The 14,460-nt window shown below is 38.5% G+C and overlaps 1 protein-coding gene across 9 annotated transcripts in view; it reads right to left on the reverse strand.

The window, feature by feature from the left end:
* Nucleotides 1-963: 963 nt before the first annotated feature.
* Nucleotides 964-14,460, reverse strand: part of LOC117403682 (multiple C2 and transmembrane domain-containing protein 1-like) — a 151,947-nt gene continuing 138,450 nt past the window's right edge. For all 9 annotated transcript variants that reach the window (XM_058987553.1, XM_058987548.1, XM_058987533.1 and 6 more), the window contains 4 exons: nucleotides 10,471-10,580; nucleotides 9,416-9,525; nucleotides 8,984-9,081; nucleotides 964-2,166 (listed from right to left, as the gene is read on the reverse strand). In XM_058987553.1, the coding sequence (XP_058843536.1) occupies nucleotides 2,095-2,166; nucleotides 8,984-9,081; nucleotides 9,416-9,525; nucleotides 10,471-10,580 (390 nt within the window). In that variant the 3' untranslated portion in view covers nucleotides 964-2,094. The remainder of the gene's footprint in view (nucleotides 2,167-8,983; nucleotides 9,082-9,415; nucleotides 9,526-10,470; nucleotides 10,581-14,460) is intronic.

Genomic DNA, 14,460 nt, shown 5'->3' on the forward strand with positions numbered 1-14,460 from the left:
TAAAATGCAATACAATGCTAATCAGCATATAATTAGTGCTGTCTTGAAAAAATATATATGTATGACAGAGATCCAGAAAAGTCACTGATCACTGTGTATTTCTGTATTGAGAGTATTGTTTTTGACCTTTTGCATTTACACACTGCATAGAAAAAAGGGTATAACAATTCAGACAAGAAACTCCTCACTTTAATATTATTTTGTAACTTTATCCGTAGGGAAATCATTTACAGTTTATTGTAATACTGCTATACTAAATGAGAAAATTTTGTCTGAGTTGTCTGAGTTATGAGTTGTCCCTTCATAAATGTTGTAAATGACATGAATATAAATGCTAGCATTCACAATACTACAACATCTGTCTTTTGAAGCATGGTATAGTATACTACAATGTAGAATTCTACAGCTGCACATGGATTTTGCATTGTAACCTTGTACATAAAGGCATCTGCCAAATAAATAATAATAATAATAATATCATCACAATAGGTTTCTACAGTATAACAAAACTAAAAAAGTGTTCCCTGTATTAAATGGTGTGTTTGACCTCTCCTCCAGTAGTTGAGTTACAGAAAGTCACACCTGCCTGCTGCTCTAATGAAGCTTGGCTCTTTTGGTATCTATCTAACAACACGTCGCTCCAAACTGAATCTGGAGTCTGGCAGATTGATCCTCAAGGACACTGACCTTTCCAGTGGTATCTGTCCACATCTTCGTGTGTGTCCGTACATACCTGTATCACACGTCTGCATGTTCTGGATATTGGGCATGCAGACTTATTGATCATTATATTGGATTTACAGCCAAGGCATGGTGATGTACAATAATGACAACGTTGTTCACCTTTCACTTCGTTAAGTGTATAGACACACACCCTAACACATATAAGAAAGCACAGATGGATTCCTGTAGTTTTGTTTTTGCAGCTGTACTTGGCAAACACGGAATCGTTGAGATAAATAGTTAAAATAAAAATATTTAATATTTTCAAAATTAACATACAATAGGTGTGTGTTTTTCATGTAAAACAGCGCAACAGCAAGCAAAGTACGGACGGCAGTGTCACAGACTATACTGGGATTTCTGCAGCAATGACTGACCAGATGGCATGCCTTCCAAAACTAACTAGCAATTTCTACCAGAAAAAAAGAAAAAAGTACAGTCTGTACAGCATTTTATACAGGTGACCTTGATTGGGATTAGAGCACAAAGAAATGAATTCTACATAAATAAATTATATAGGCATGGAAAAAAACAAATGGAACCCAATAGTAAGATTTTTGAACAGTACATGAGCAAAAGTGCATACTTAGTTGCGATACATTCTTCACAAACAGAACTGCCATCTTAAAAAGTATCAAAGATCAGTTTAACTGAAGGACTCTAGTTTACCTATCTTTTTAACAGCAACAAGAGTGCGGCAGTTTTAAGATGGAGATACCCTGGCGGTAACCACAGTCTCTTCCTGTCGTACTTGAATATGTTCTTAATGCAGGATTTAAAATCACCTGCTTTAGAAAACATTGCGAATGAAAACTTGCAGCGGTTGACATTGAGTTTAACTCAATTCAAACCTAGCTTTAAAATGCAACACTTTACTTGCCATTAGTTATACTGCAATTGCACTCAGTTAAGTACACATGTAATTAAAGTGCAACTAAATACTTTCATGTTGTAATCAGGCATGTTTAAGTTGATCGTGTAGTAAATAAAGTGATTACATGTGTTATAACATGGTTATATTGGCACTTGAGTATTAGCAATCTAAAAAGTGGTATCTGTTGGTTATGATTGAAAGGTTTACAGGTTTAACTATCACAGGAATGCCATTTAAGAAGGACTGGCGATTTTAAATCGCACATGAAACAGGCAAACCCTGCAAACCCCCCCCCCATACCCCACATACACCCCAAATAAATAAATACATTAAAGTGCTCTGTATAATGGTAATTATACTTTTCTGAGTCTGTACATTATTTACAAAGAAAATAAATAAGACGGATAACAAGGAGGAGCAGAATTCCTTGTTGGTCAAGGACGGTCCTTTCATCTTCTCAAAGCTGCGAGGCGAGGCTCCTTGGAGGAGGAAGCTGGCTACCCGGGGTTGTTTTTCTTCCGTTTACCCGGGCTGTGACCAGGATCTGGTTTCAGCTCTCGGTACTGCACCTGTTAAAACACACAGACACACGCTGCAGTCAGGTGGAGGGGAGCAAACTGTGAAAGGCTTGGGAATGTGCCTGCAAATATTCCTTTATAGCTGTATGAAAGTACCAGCTGGGAGGGGAAAAGACGGGAAAGAAAACAAAGAAAGCAAAATTATACTCTGCCAGGAAACAGTGGGGTTTTGTACGTTAACTCTTTGCAAGCCTTGGGAACTGCTTCAAAATAACAAGAGGTTTCCCAGCTGCTTATAGTGTCCCAACACCACACTATTCAGGTTAGATAACATTAGCAATAGCTTGAGCGTGTCTAAATATTGCATTTTGCACATTTTTGCACACAATGCCATTCTATATCGGCAGTACTGACTTAAATGTGTACCAAACAGTAAAGGTAATAGGCAAAGGATGCCGAAATTTTACTGACATTAGAGCAGATGTTACTAATAAGGTCTGTGTGAAAATTAAGTAATCAAATAAACAAACAATAGAGATATTTATGATTTTCTGAGGTAACTGTCAACGGTAATTTCAGACTTCTGAAGAGTTTGGTCATTTCCGGTGTGTGACATCAACTTTGTTGTTCAGGTCAAGTATAGCTAATGTAAACATTTGAAACATCGTTGTTGAGCAGACATTTCACAAAGGAAATTGGTTTATTGCAAAGTAGTAGGTTGTAAATCAGAATCTAGTAAAGGAGAAAGGGTGACCTGGCATTGATTTTCCATCTGACATCCAACTGAGGAAACAGTGGATATCAAAATTAAATAGGACTGGCGTCCATCACATTCGGTTTGTGCATACGCGAGTACCAGTGGTACAAGCGTATGTCTGTGTTGTAATGAAATGTATGTGTGGATTTTAGTTGATACAGACACACATTTATTTTACCACACATAGCCTTGTGTCATTTAGCAAAACCCCGAAAACCGGATTGCGTTGAGCCCGCCCTGGGAATGCAAACATTTCAGTGGGATTTAAAAGAAAAATATCTTACATGACGGTGTTGCGGAAATAATCATATCATTTATGATCATGAAATGATTTTACACATCAGCAGGATGGATGGATGGATTGCAGTTTACCTCGGTGTAGAGCTAGTGAAATAATCATGACCAATTAAAACAACACAGTTATACAGTTAACCTTTGAAACTCTTTCCTACATTCTTCAACTAAAAGTTCATCAACAATACACAGACTCGATCCCGTTTACATTTTACACCAGAGCATCTAAAAATAAGAAAGCAAGTCAGTACGACATCGCAAATGTTTTCTCGACAAAGTGGGGCACAAGATAAGCTAAGTACGATTGGAGACATTCTCATAAATAAAAACAAATGGCTTACCTTCTATAACCTGCAAAGCATTGTGATTTAGAACAAGCCCTGTTTGTCACAATCAAAAATAAGTGATTTTTATAAACCAGTTTTAAAAAAGGGGGTACGTTAAGAGGTTTGTTTGTTTGTTTGTTTGTGTGCAGGTTTTTTATTCAGTTTTATAAACAGCAGAATAGTTTTTTACTTTTTCTTTGCCTGTACATATTCAACATTTTTTTTTTATTTCTATAATGCTCCTTGAGGCATTGCTCTTAAATTGCTTTGTGAAAATACAGTTAATGCAGTAGATTGCATCATTCAATGGGGATCGGTTCAGCAGACAAGTCGTACCACACACAATACACACGTATTATTATTGAACAGATTGAAATTATACGGGTTTTTTTTGGTTTTTATAAAATTGTTGAAAAGGATGAATGTAAACAGATAAATTTAAATGGCCCGGAGATTTAAAAAAATAAATAAATAAATAAATAAGTGTTTTAATTTATTGCAAACATAGGTTTTACCCATGGCCCTATAATTAGCTAAATATTTAACTAAATCTTAAATCTCTTAACAAGATTTAACATTTGGCAAAATATTTAACTTGCCAGCTAAATCTCTAAAAAAGATCTAACATTTAGCTAAATATTTAACTAAAATCTTAAATCTCATAACAAGATTTAACAACGGGGTGATTTTTGTCGCCGGCGATGTGTCGTCAGTGATTCATTGTGAGAACCTTCTCACCACACGGGGCAATTTTTGTCGCCAGCGATGTGTCGTCAGTGATTCATTGTGAGAACCTTCTCACCACACGGGGCGATTTTTGTCATCAAGTGATAGAATGGCAGAAGGAGGACTGCCGGTTTTATGTGCTTCTGCAACTCTTGCTTTGAAAAACACTTCATATGCTGTGTGTATACCAGGGTTCTCCCCAGGAATTCTGTAACATCCGGGCGGCAGAACATTATAGCCGGGAGCACTTTTAATGGAAAAATAAACCTGCCTTACCTTAAATACATAAGACGACAAAGAATTTGATAATGTGTTGTCTTTCGTTGACTATATCTGGTTGCGCTTTTTTGTTGAAAATGTTCTACATTTTCTTTTTCATGACTGTTTTTTATTATGGTAAATTACCGTGCTTATTTAAGCACTCTAAGATTTGGCTGGGGAAAGATAACGTAGGTTTATTGGAGTTCACAAAAAAATAAAAAACGGGAACCTTGTCACTTCCTTTTTAGCTTAATTATTGAGCTTATTGCTTCATTTAAATTGTTTTCTTTATGTTAAGTTTTCAGTGCATTTTGTTAATCCACGTCCATTTTTGTTTTTCGCTGTTCTACATTTTTTTAATTGTTCATTTTTTAAAACTGTCCATTTTAACCATTTTTTTTAACACAACAGTAGTCACACATGTATCCATCATAACTGTTGCATGAAACTGGAGTGTAATAATCCAGCACCTCTGCACTTAAGCATTTGTATGTCAGCTGACAAGTGTTCAGCTGATATCCCATCATGCCTTTCTTCTTAAAGGCGTACAGCCTCTATACATGAACCCCCAATATCTTTCACAAGCACCTGGGTACAGATTTTTTAAAATATCACAAACAAAAGGAATACGCTTTTTTTTTTTTTTTTTTGGTGCATATGTACTTTAAATAACCTTACAGTACAATAATATGACAAAATATGGACTGAATGATTGATAATACATGAAAATAATCTTAATATTTTTTTAATAAAGTAGCCGGCGCAAATAGTGTTAGGCGGTGGATCTGATTGCCAGTTTATTTTGAAAACCCTGCATTCATTTTCACTATTTTTGCTTTGAAAATAAACTCTCAAAGTGCTTAACTTTTTTTTGCAGTGTACAGTAATGTGAACAAAGCATCACAATGTATGTTTTGTTATCGGTAGCCTATATGCTAAAGTAATTTACCTGCTTGTTTGTAATTTCTCTGTAAGAGAAACCGAAACAAAATCTCATAGATAGTAAGCAAGTTTTTTGTATATAATTGTACAGGACTGAGTAAAAAACAAAACAACTTAACCCCCTAGAAGAAGATATCTTCAGCCAGCTTTCGGATAGCGCTTAGAGTGACCGGCAAAGCTCTAAGTTCCTCTGAGTTTTTAAGTTTTCACCATCCAAGCTGACGACGAGGTAAACAGACAGCCCTTGTTTTATCCCCTGCTGTGTTGGCACTGAACTCTGCTGGAAAAAAAAGGGACGTGAAGGACTGCTGTGCTGTAAGTAGTTCATCTTGGGTTGTCTGTCGGGACTGTTCTATAAAATAATATTTGCTTACTAAGGTGGGTGTACATTAGTTTGTATTACATGCTGGATTGAGGTTGCAGTCTCTTCGGGGGTGTCATGTACATAGGCAGAGTTGCGCGTTTCTTTCTTTCTTTTTTGAGCAGGGGTAGGAAAAAAAAATACCGTATTTACGTTTCTTTATGGAGAGCGGCGTTTATTCAAGGGCGGCGTCTATTAAAAAGCTGATATCTGAGTGAGGCGTTAATTCGAAGTAATACGGTATTTAATATTTCCACGACCCGCTCATGCAAGCTATATGTTACACTCAATATCTGTATTTGGTCGTTCACCATTTATTTCTTTAACAGTTTTGAAATATTACCGTTAATTTAACTACCACATTTTAGATTTTCACTATGAATGTACAAGTACATACTATAGTTGTAAAACAAACTTTGTTTTTGATAAATTGTGTATCAGGATTGCAGCACCGCTGTGGTGTAGATGTAATTACATGCTTTTCCAGCTTTCTTATTGGCAAACTCTTTGCTCTGTGTAAATATTTTAAATGTATGCATTTTACTGTCTATAAGCATACTACTTCCCTCTAGGTTTTTATGTATGTATTTATTTATTTATTTTTAGAAGTGTAGTTGAAATTTAAATACAATTGATTTCACACAACACAAACTGCTTCGGTGAATTTTATTAAATTTACCATGACTACACCGTGATTTTGGGAAACTTTTCAGAGACAGATTTTCAACCTTTTTAGTTATTTACATGTCTATCTAGTTAGCTACCAATGCACCTGGATTATACTATGAATTTGCTGTGTCTGTGTTGATATTAGAACACGCTGCTCCGTCGTCCTCAGACACAGACAGTCTCACTCTCCATCATGTCAGAGTAGCTCCGTTGTTTATTCTAGGGCAAAGCTGACGTCACAGGCCTTGCCCTCGCGGCCAAGGGGCGAATTGCAGTTTGTCTTCTAAACTTCTTTTTTTAAGAAAGGAAACTATACCCACAAATATCATTATGTAAAATAACAACTGTGAAAATGACAGGACATTTTCAAATTTCTTTGCGTAGGTACCACGAAAAAACCCCTGCAAATGTACAGTATGTGATCACGTGACATGGTGAGACATGAATAAGCTGAGAGCAACAATCCTGAGAAAGCAGAAGGATCTCAGTGACTGAACAAGGGCTATGATAATGAGAGCCCATGCAACTGACTCTCAACACAGGGGCTGCATTGACCAGTGTCCTTCAAGACAGTATCCCGGATGTGAAGCCTTTGCCCAAAGCACAGTTACCATGGGCTATTAAAGTCTCTCCCTAATTTATTGGCTAGTCAATGTACAGTAAAAAATATGTTTTTATACCTTGGTAGGGGACTCTGTCCTGGTCAGAACTTAACCAGTGTATAGCAGAGTATTATGAGTTTTACACTAACCTTCTTAGGCATCAAGCCGAGTTTTATATCAAGCATTAAAGAAAAGACAGAAACAAACAAAGAAAAAAAAATCGGTCTGCCGTTGGGAGATCTTTCTGGAAATACTGGCAACACAGCACAAGAATAAAAGATCTTCTTGGTGGCAGGCGGTTTAGAATGGCAAGTCTTAAGATCTACATTCCCTCGTATTATAAAGAAAGCTGTTCTGAGAAAGATAACATAGTAAGCTAGTTAAAATCTGCAGCTGTGGTATGTTAGCAAACTGGAAAAGTTGACAACACAATGAGCCGTCACTGGAGACGTTAAGTAAAGACCCTCAGCAGCACAAAGGCTGCTCCACCTTCCTTTCCTCATGTTGACAGTTGGACTACAAAACAATGTTTGAAGCCTCTGCTCTGTTGGGTCTCATCGTACAAGAGCTTTTAGTTGAGCGGTGTCAGGTGACGTCCCAGGACTCGACGTGTGGAACATTTCTGTCTTGCTATTTGTTAGGGTGGGGTGGGGGGTAGTTTAAAGCTACATCAGCAAGAAAGAATAATAGCAGAACATTTTTAATGATACTATAATATGCTGTTTATAAAACACACGTCGCAGGCTTCATCTCTTGTGATGCCAAACCCAGTGTTCTGGTATTAAACGATATCATAGCTACGGCTTCCTCGGCAGGAGACTGAAGCTTTGAAATCTACTGCAGAGAGAAAAGCTGGGAATACACGTCAAGGAGAAGCTAAAAGTTCTGCAGCAAGCCTACAGCATACGTGTTACTTTTGTTTATATGTAATTACCTACTTTCAGGTTTCAGTCTTTTACCAACAACATGTAAAACTGCTACAGGAAATTCCAATCAATATGTACACTATACAAGTTGTCAACTAACACTTCTGCAACTTGCAAGTATCAGCAGACAGTAGTGGTGAGTTCTACTATGTTAACGGAAACAAAGTGTTATAATGTGTGCCTCAGTTAAAGACTGTGTGCTGTAAGTTCTCAAGAGAAATAATTACCATTTCATAGCACATTCTTGCTATACTTTGCTCTCATGAAAATGTACCCCTTTGGCCCAGATCGCTATCTGGCAAAATATACTTTAGACCTTCCACTGACTGCTGGTAACATGCCCTCTGGGGGTGCTGCCAGGGATGGCCCTCATTGCTTGAAACCCTGCTGGTTTGTGAGGCATGTTATAAAATGCTATGCTAATCTTCTAAGTAGACAGTACCTTGGGGTGAACAACTCCTGCAGAGCATTGTTCAAGAAGAGAGGATTCAGTGTTGTGAGGATGCATTGGTGCCAGTATTTATGGGGTCTCTACTAGAATGCGTAGAACACAGTAGTAATGAATTGGTCATTGAGGGTTATTTCAGTGATAGCAAAGTTAAGTAAAAACATGGCATAGAACTGTTACAGCCATGCATCAGATTTACTGTGTTTATTATGCCCGAGTAAAATAATGTTTTTATGATAAGCAGTGCAAGTTGTGAATCTTCCAAACTTGTTAGGCGTGGTGTGTCTATCCAGTGCCCAATCCAAGCACTATGGGTAGAAGCATTGATGTATTCAGATTGCCAGTTTGTTGTGCCAAAAATATAACCTGCACAGCTAGATTCAGAGGGTTAAATACACCTTGCATACTTTACATAACATTGTACACTAATGAATTCTAATGCGTAGATAACAGAAAGATATTATAAATAATAGAGCATTAGAAATACCATCTTGCGACCTTTCTGAATGCTGCAAGTCTTTGTTACCTCACATGAAAAGAAGCTAAAAGCACCTACCACTTGTACATCTGAAGGAACTCTGGAGAGGAAGTCAAGCAGCTCGTTGTTGTCAATTGTATACGGGTCGCGAAGTTTCTTTGTGAATTTATTAACGCCTAGGGGGGAAAAGGCTTAGTTAGCACCTGGAGGGTATAAATAAGTGCACTTTCCACCTGCATTATGGAAGTTGCAACATGGAACATGACAGATTAAACTAGGACAGCATCAAAGGCTCCTCAGAAACTGTCACCAGATGCTGCAGAAATGAAACTGGCTGAGACTCTAAGTTCAGTGTGCTGCTTTTCTTTTTCTTTTTGTAATCCCCACAATTACAATTACCAGTAGTACTTGCGTACTTGCAAGTGAAACTACCTGGGGAATAAAACTGACTCAGAAACACGAACATGTGTCACTCAGTGGCCAATATTTTCGACAATGACCTCAACTTACCCCAGGCCAGCACAATGTATCTCAAGGGAATGAAGTAGACGATAATGGTGGCGACAACGAGAGCCACAATGGCCAACCAGCTGAGAAAAGGCACGGTCCAGTTGAATGTACTGAAAAGACATGGAATGAAACAACATTTTAGGTGAATGATTGGGTAAACTTTTAAAAGGATAATACAACGTCAGACAAATCCCTCGCCAGCCTGAACAAAACATGGTATGATTATTTGCCCGTTGACTATGCTTCCTTAACTTGACCGTTAAATTCGGTTGGCTCCACACACTATACCATAATGCTGGGCCCAAGTGAAGTCTACAGAGGAGAAAGGTCACAGTGTCACATGATCTTCCTGAAACCAGGAAGAACAGGTAATGACAAAACAACAAGGATTCTTTAAGCAAACTCAAAGTCAGTAAGACACAGCTTGTAAATAATGAAGACATCGCAGAACTGAAAATAAAGCTATATCATGGTAAGGCAAATGTGAGATAGCCCATGGCCCAACCTATAACTACTGATATCACACTTCTAGGGGCTCCTGCTATATAAAGTCACAGCGGCGGTGTGCCTGAGACACATGGAGATCAGGGGGCTGTACAAGGTCACACAGTAAACCCAGGATTCCATCATTCTCCCTATCTTATCACCAGACGCTGCTGACTCCTCCATACACGTTATGCAATGGAAGGAAAGGGTTACCATCTTCCCAAAGTCCCCCTCACATTCCTCAGTGATGAAACGAGGAGCAGACTCCTTCAGACACTACTTTATCTTGTTGGCTGGCAGCTTGTTTCATCATATCTTTTTTAGACAGAAACGTCCTGGGTGTCTAAAAAGAAGGACGATTTTTTTCACATCAAAGCCACCTTAAAGCAGGAAGGGCTTAAGAAGATATATTACCAAGATATCCACAACTCCTAGACCTTTAGGGAATATAGGCCGGCATAAAGGGAGGTAAGTAATGATAGGAGCCTGGCTATACATCATCCAGTGTGGTGCTATCCTGGCACCCTAAACAAGGGAACATTTTAGGCAAAAGCAACCTGCTGACTTACTTCTTTATACGTTCAGCGTATGAGGCCACCTCATCCAGAGCATTCTGCACGCTGATGCAAACATCCTGTATGGCGTACAGTTTGTTCATGAATCCTTTTCTTTCAGAGTCCTAGAACAAATGAAGAAGCACAGAAGCATTGTGAAGTCCTTTAAAAAGGTATGTGAAAGGTTCCATGGAAATTCTAAGTATTATAATGATCATTTTTTCAAAACATGGTGGGTGTACACAAGTGTATTCTGGTGAGTTTCAGCAACACCTCTACATCTAGGCAATAAAGCACCTGTCTAACAGGTTATACAAAAATAAAAATACACATCCCTGTCAGACAAAATCAAAATTCTCATATGACATTCTATGTTTATCTAGGGCTGAAATGAACTACTACAGCATTGCAGAATTTTGATTACAGCTTTTTTTATTATTATTATTATTTATTTATTGAAAGCTTTTTTTTTAGCAGCATGTTTTACTGTGAAATGTAGCTGCAATGACTTAACATGGTGCCAAGGCCTTCATTCTAATTCAGTAGTTGGATTACACTATTCATTAATAATTATGTTCTCACTATACAACAGTGAATAGCTGGGTAAATGTACCGAGATGTTTTAAAACAAGGTGCATTTCACAGTGGCTCCATTTGCTCGCCCTCGGAGCCTCCCTACATTATAATCCCAAAAGACAACTAGAGAGATATGGAGTGTGGGCATTGGGAAGAAAACATCCCCGGTTAGGGCTGCTGAAAGCAGTAAATATGGGAAACTGGGTGCCAGTAGATATTACAGTGCAGTAGAGAAGTCAGGAGGAGAAATATGGGCCAGATTCTCAAAGCTACAGTATTTACTCAAAGCTGTCATGAGCATTTGTTGTTTTCCATAAAGCAAACCTGCACACAATAGGGTTGAAATAAACAACTGCCATTGATTCAGAAGCTTGGACTGTAAAGTTGCTTCTTTTTATTTATTTTTTAGAATTGTAAATGGAGTTACAGTCGGCGGTGCTTTATTGGGACGCTTCGGGAGAAGTAAAAATATTCAGGACAAGCGGCTGTTGCAATGAAACGAGAGGCATTTGAGACAACCTTAGTCACACTTTTTTGAAAAAGAATGAAATCACATCACATTATGATTATAAATGTTTAATAAATCATTTAAATTAATAGTCAATTTTTTTTTTATTCCTAAACAAAATGAATCGCTGTTTTTTATTTCTACACCTGTGATGTTGACACGCCAACTTTCTTTGCAACAGAAGCCTGAGAAACCACCTTCTTCAAGAGTTCAACATGGTTTACACAATGTATGCAAGTCACAGCGTAATCACGTACTCACTGCACTGTGCTACGCAAACCTCCGTTCATCATTTGAAAATACTGTACCCCAATTAAACAAAGTGACATCACAATTAAACGACATAAATAGCATTGAGAAGAACCATCTCCCAAGTTGTATCCCATTTAAGCACAAATCTGATTAGGCGGTGTGGACTGTGTTTCCTTTCAGAAAACAAATGGCTAATGATGATTAGGAGTAAACTAGCTTTGAGAATGTAGCCCATGTTCATTGCTATAACGGAATTACACTTACAAATTATAAAACAATTAACCATATCATAATTGTAGTTCTCTACTCCACGGTTTATTCACTGCTAATTAACTGGGTGCTAAATGAACGTGCTGTAACAGCTGGCAGTCCCAATGACAAAGAAATCAGCTGGTATATAATACTGGTATTGGTCGCTGTAGGCCGTGACCACGCTAAAATAAAAGGGTGTACAAAATCACAGGTCTGATCGCTTTCATTACTCCAAACTCTCTCCGCCCCAAGTAGGCGTGGCCTCCTTTTTATACCTCCCTTAACCCCTACCCCTTAAAACATCACCTCTCCAATCCCAATCAGTCTCTGTGCCCAGTCCCTTTTGTGCAAGTCATTGTCCATTCATTCCTATGGTAACACCCCATTCTGTCTGTCTATAGGCTAGTTCGGTCCGGTCTGTAATGTGCATCAGCACAACCTAGCTGTCAGTTCAGTTTCACAGTAGCCTAGTCACTTGAGCCCTGCAGACTGCCCACATTACATCATTTATCTGTCACTTAAAATGTTCTCTTTCTTTCAATACATAAATTACTTAATCGAACATTGGAAAAAAAGTTGCACAGTCCAGTTGTTAGACAGTTGATTATAAGTGGTACTGTAACTATGTGAAAAGGTACAGTATGTACTGCAGAAGTTGCTGTGTTAACATTTTTACACAGCAAATAAATCAATTGTTTATATAATTTTCAATTGAAACTGAGCTGCAGCTCACAGATTTGTAGCTGGCTGTTGTTGTGACAGCATGAGCTGTATGAAAGAATAATGTTTTCTCAATTCCTAAGGAAATCTGAAATCTTCAGCTTCGCTCAGGTGTATGCAGGTGTGAGTGCATTCGGTTAAAACATTGTGACAAGATAATGGAAAAACTGCGAAAAAGATTTGTACGGAACATAAAATGAAATGCAAACAAATAAACTTAACACATTGTTAGAAGGCTAAAGGTTAACATACTTTTAAATGAAACTGTAACCTCCAGTTTAGACAGCAAGGTTTGGAATTAAATACACCCCCTTTTACTCATGCGACCCTTCTGAACTACTTCCCCATTAATCTGCTTCTCTGCCTTCCCCTGCACTCCTGTTTTGATTTATAATCAAATAGTGTGAGAAGTGAGCAAATATTACCGGAACAAAACAGTGCCCTCTGTGACACTCCTGTTAGAGAAATAAGGATCCTTTTATTGTGTCCTGGAGTTATTTTTCTTTACAAATATTTTACAAGACAAACCTCTTTTTTATGTGCGCATCTGTTCCAAATTAGGCATTTAAAAAAATAGATTCTAACTCTTGGTTTCAAAAGGTCTGGAAGGAAATTTGTTGACATATTCCGAGGGAGGCTCAGACAAAACAGTCCAGGAAAAGTGGGGGCGGCCACTGGGATCAGGGTTCGACTATGTCTAAACTAATTCCACATGCCCCATGAACCAATCACTGTTTTTTATTACCTGCCCCTCAAATCCTTTCTTAAAGGAGTGGGGGTTGTATTAATGCAGCTTTGCTTATTTTTATTGTATACATTGCGCATACAAACATACACTCTGAGCCAGCTTTGGAGAGTTAAGGTCTTTAAGAATCTTTGTCCAAGCACTGCTGGTATTCCTTTGTGTAAAATGAATGAAATCATTGTTTTTTATTTTTACTTTTCTTTTTTATGGCCCTTATTGCCAAGTTTCTGGAAATAACCATCATATTAATACTAGACATCTTGATGTTGTCCAGCATCTATTTTATTGCCCTTTAATTTCAATTACATTTTTTGTCGGTTTAAGACATTCCACAAAATAAGATATCAGTGTCTTAAAAATATCATTGGTACTAAAGGGCTATGGAGAGCGCTTCATCCTACTGCCAAGATTCGCTTGTATCCCTGGGATCCCAAAGGGACAGGCGGGGCAGGCGGTGCTGAATGTTCATGCAGCCACTTTGCGAGGACTGTTCCTTGGTGGGAGACTGCTGCCCAGAGCTTCTCCATTTGCATCGAGTCCGCCGATCGCTTATACCGGTGACGACTTCTTCCTCGGGGGAGGAGAAGGAGAGGCAGAAGAAGATGAGGAAGACCATGAAGACAGCTTCCTACGCAGGCTTTCCCGTGCGTGTCGTCCGCTCTCCCTTGGCACAGAGCTATGGTGTGAGGACGCAGCCTCCTCTCTAACAGAGGGTGGTGGACGAAGATTGTTGTGCAGAGGTGAGGGACGCAGAGTGCTCTGTAGAGCTGCGGGAAAGATGTTTCTCCAGCGTACGCTTTGAGAAATGCACACAAAACTCGTAGAAACTGAGGTTCACCAGTGTCTCCTTTTCTGACCCCAGGCAGGAAGAGCATCTGCTTGTCCTCCACAGGCAGGCTGGCCTTGCATGTCTTACAGGGATAAAACCAAGGCATTATGCAAATAGCAAGCA

The sequence above is a fragment of the Acipenser ruthenus genome, chromosome 2 (genome assembly GCF_902713425.1).
Source record: "Acipenser ruthenus chromosome 2, fAciRut3.2 maternal haplotype, whole genome shotgun sequence".
Lineage (NCBI taxonomy): Eukaryota > Metazoa > Chordata > Actinopteri > Acipenseriformes > Acipenseridae > Acipenser > Acipenser ruthenus.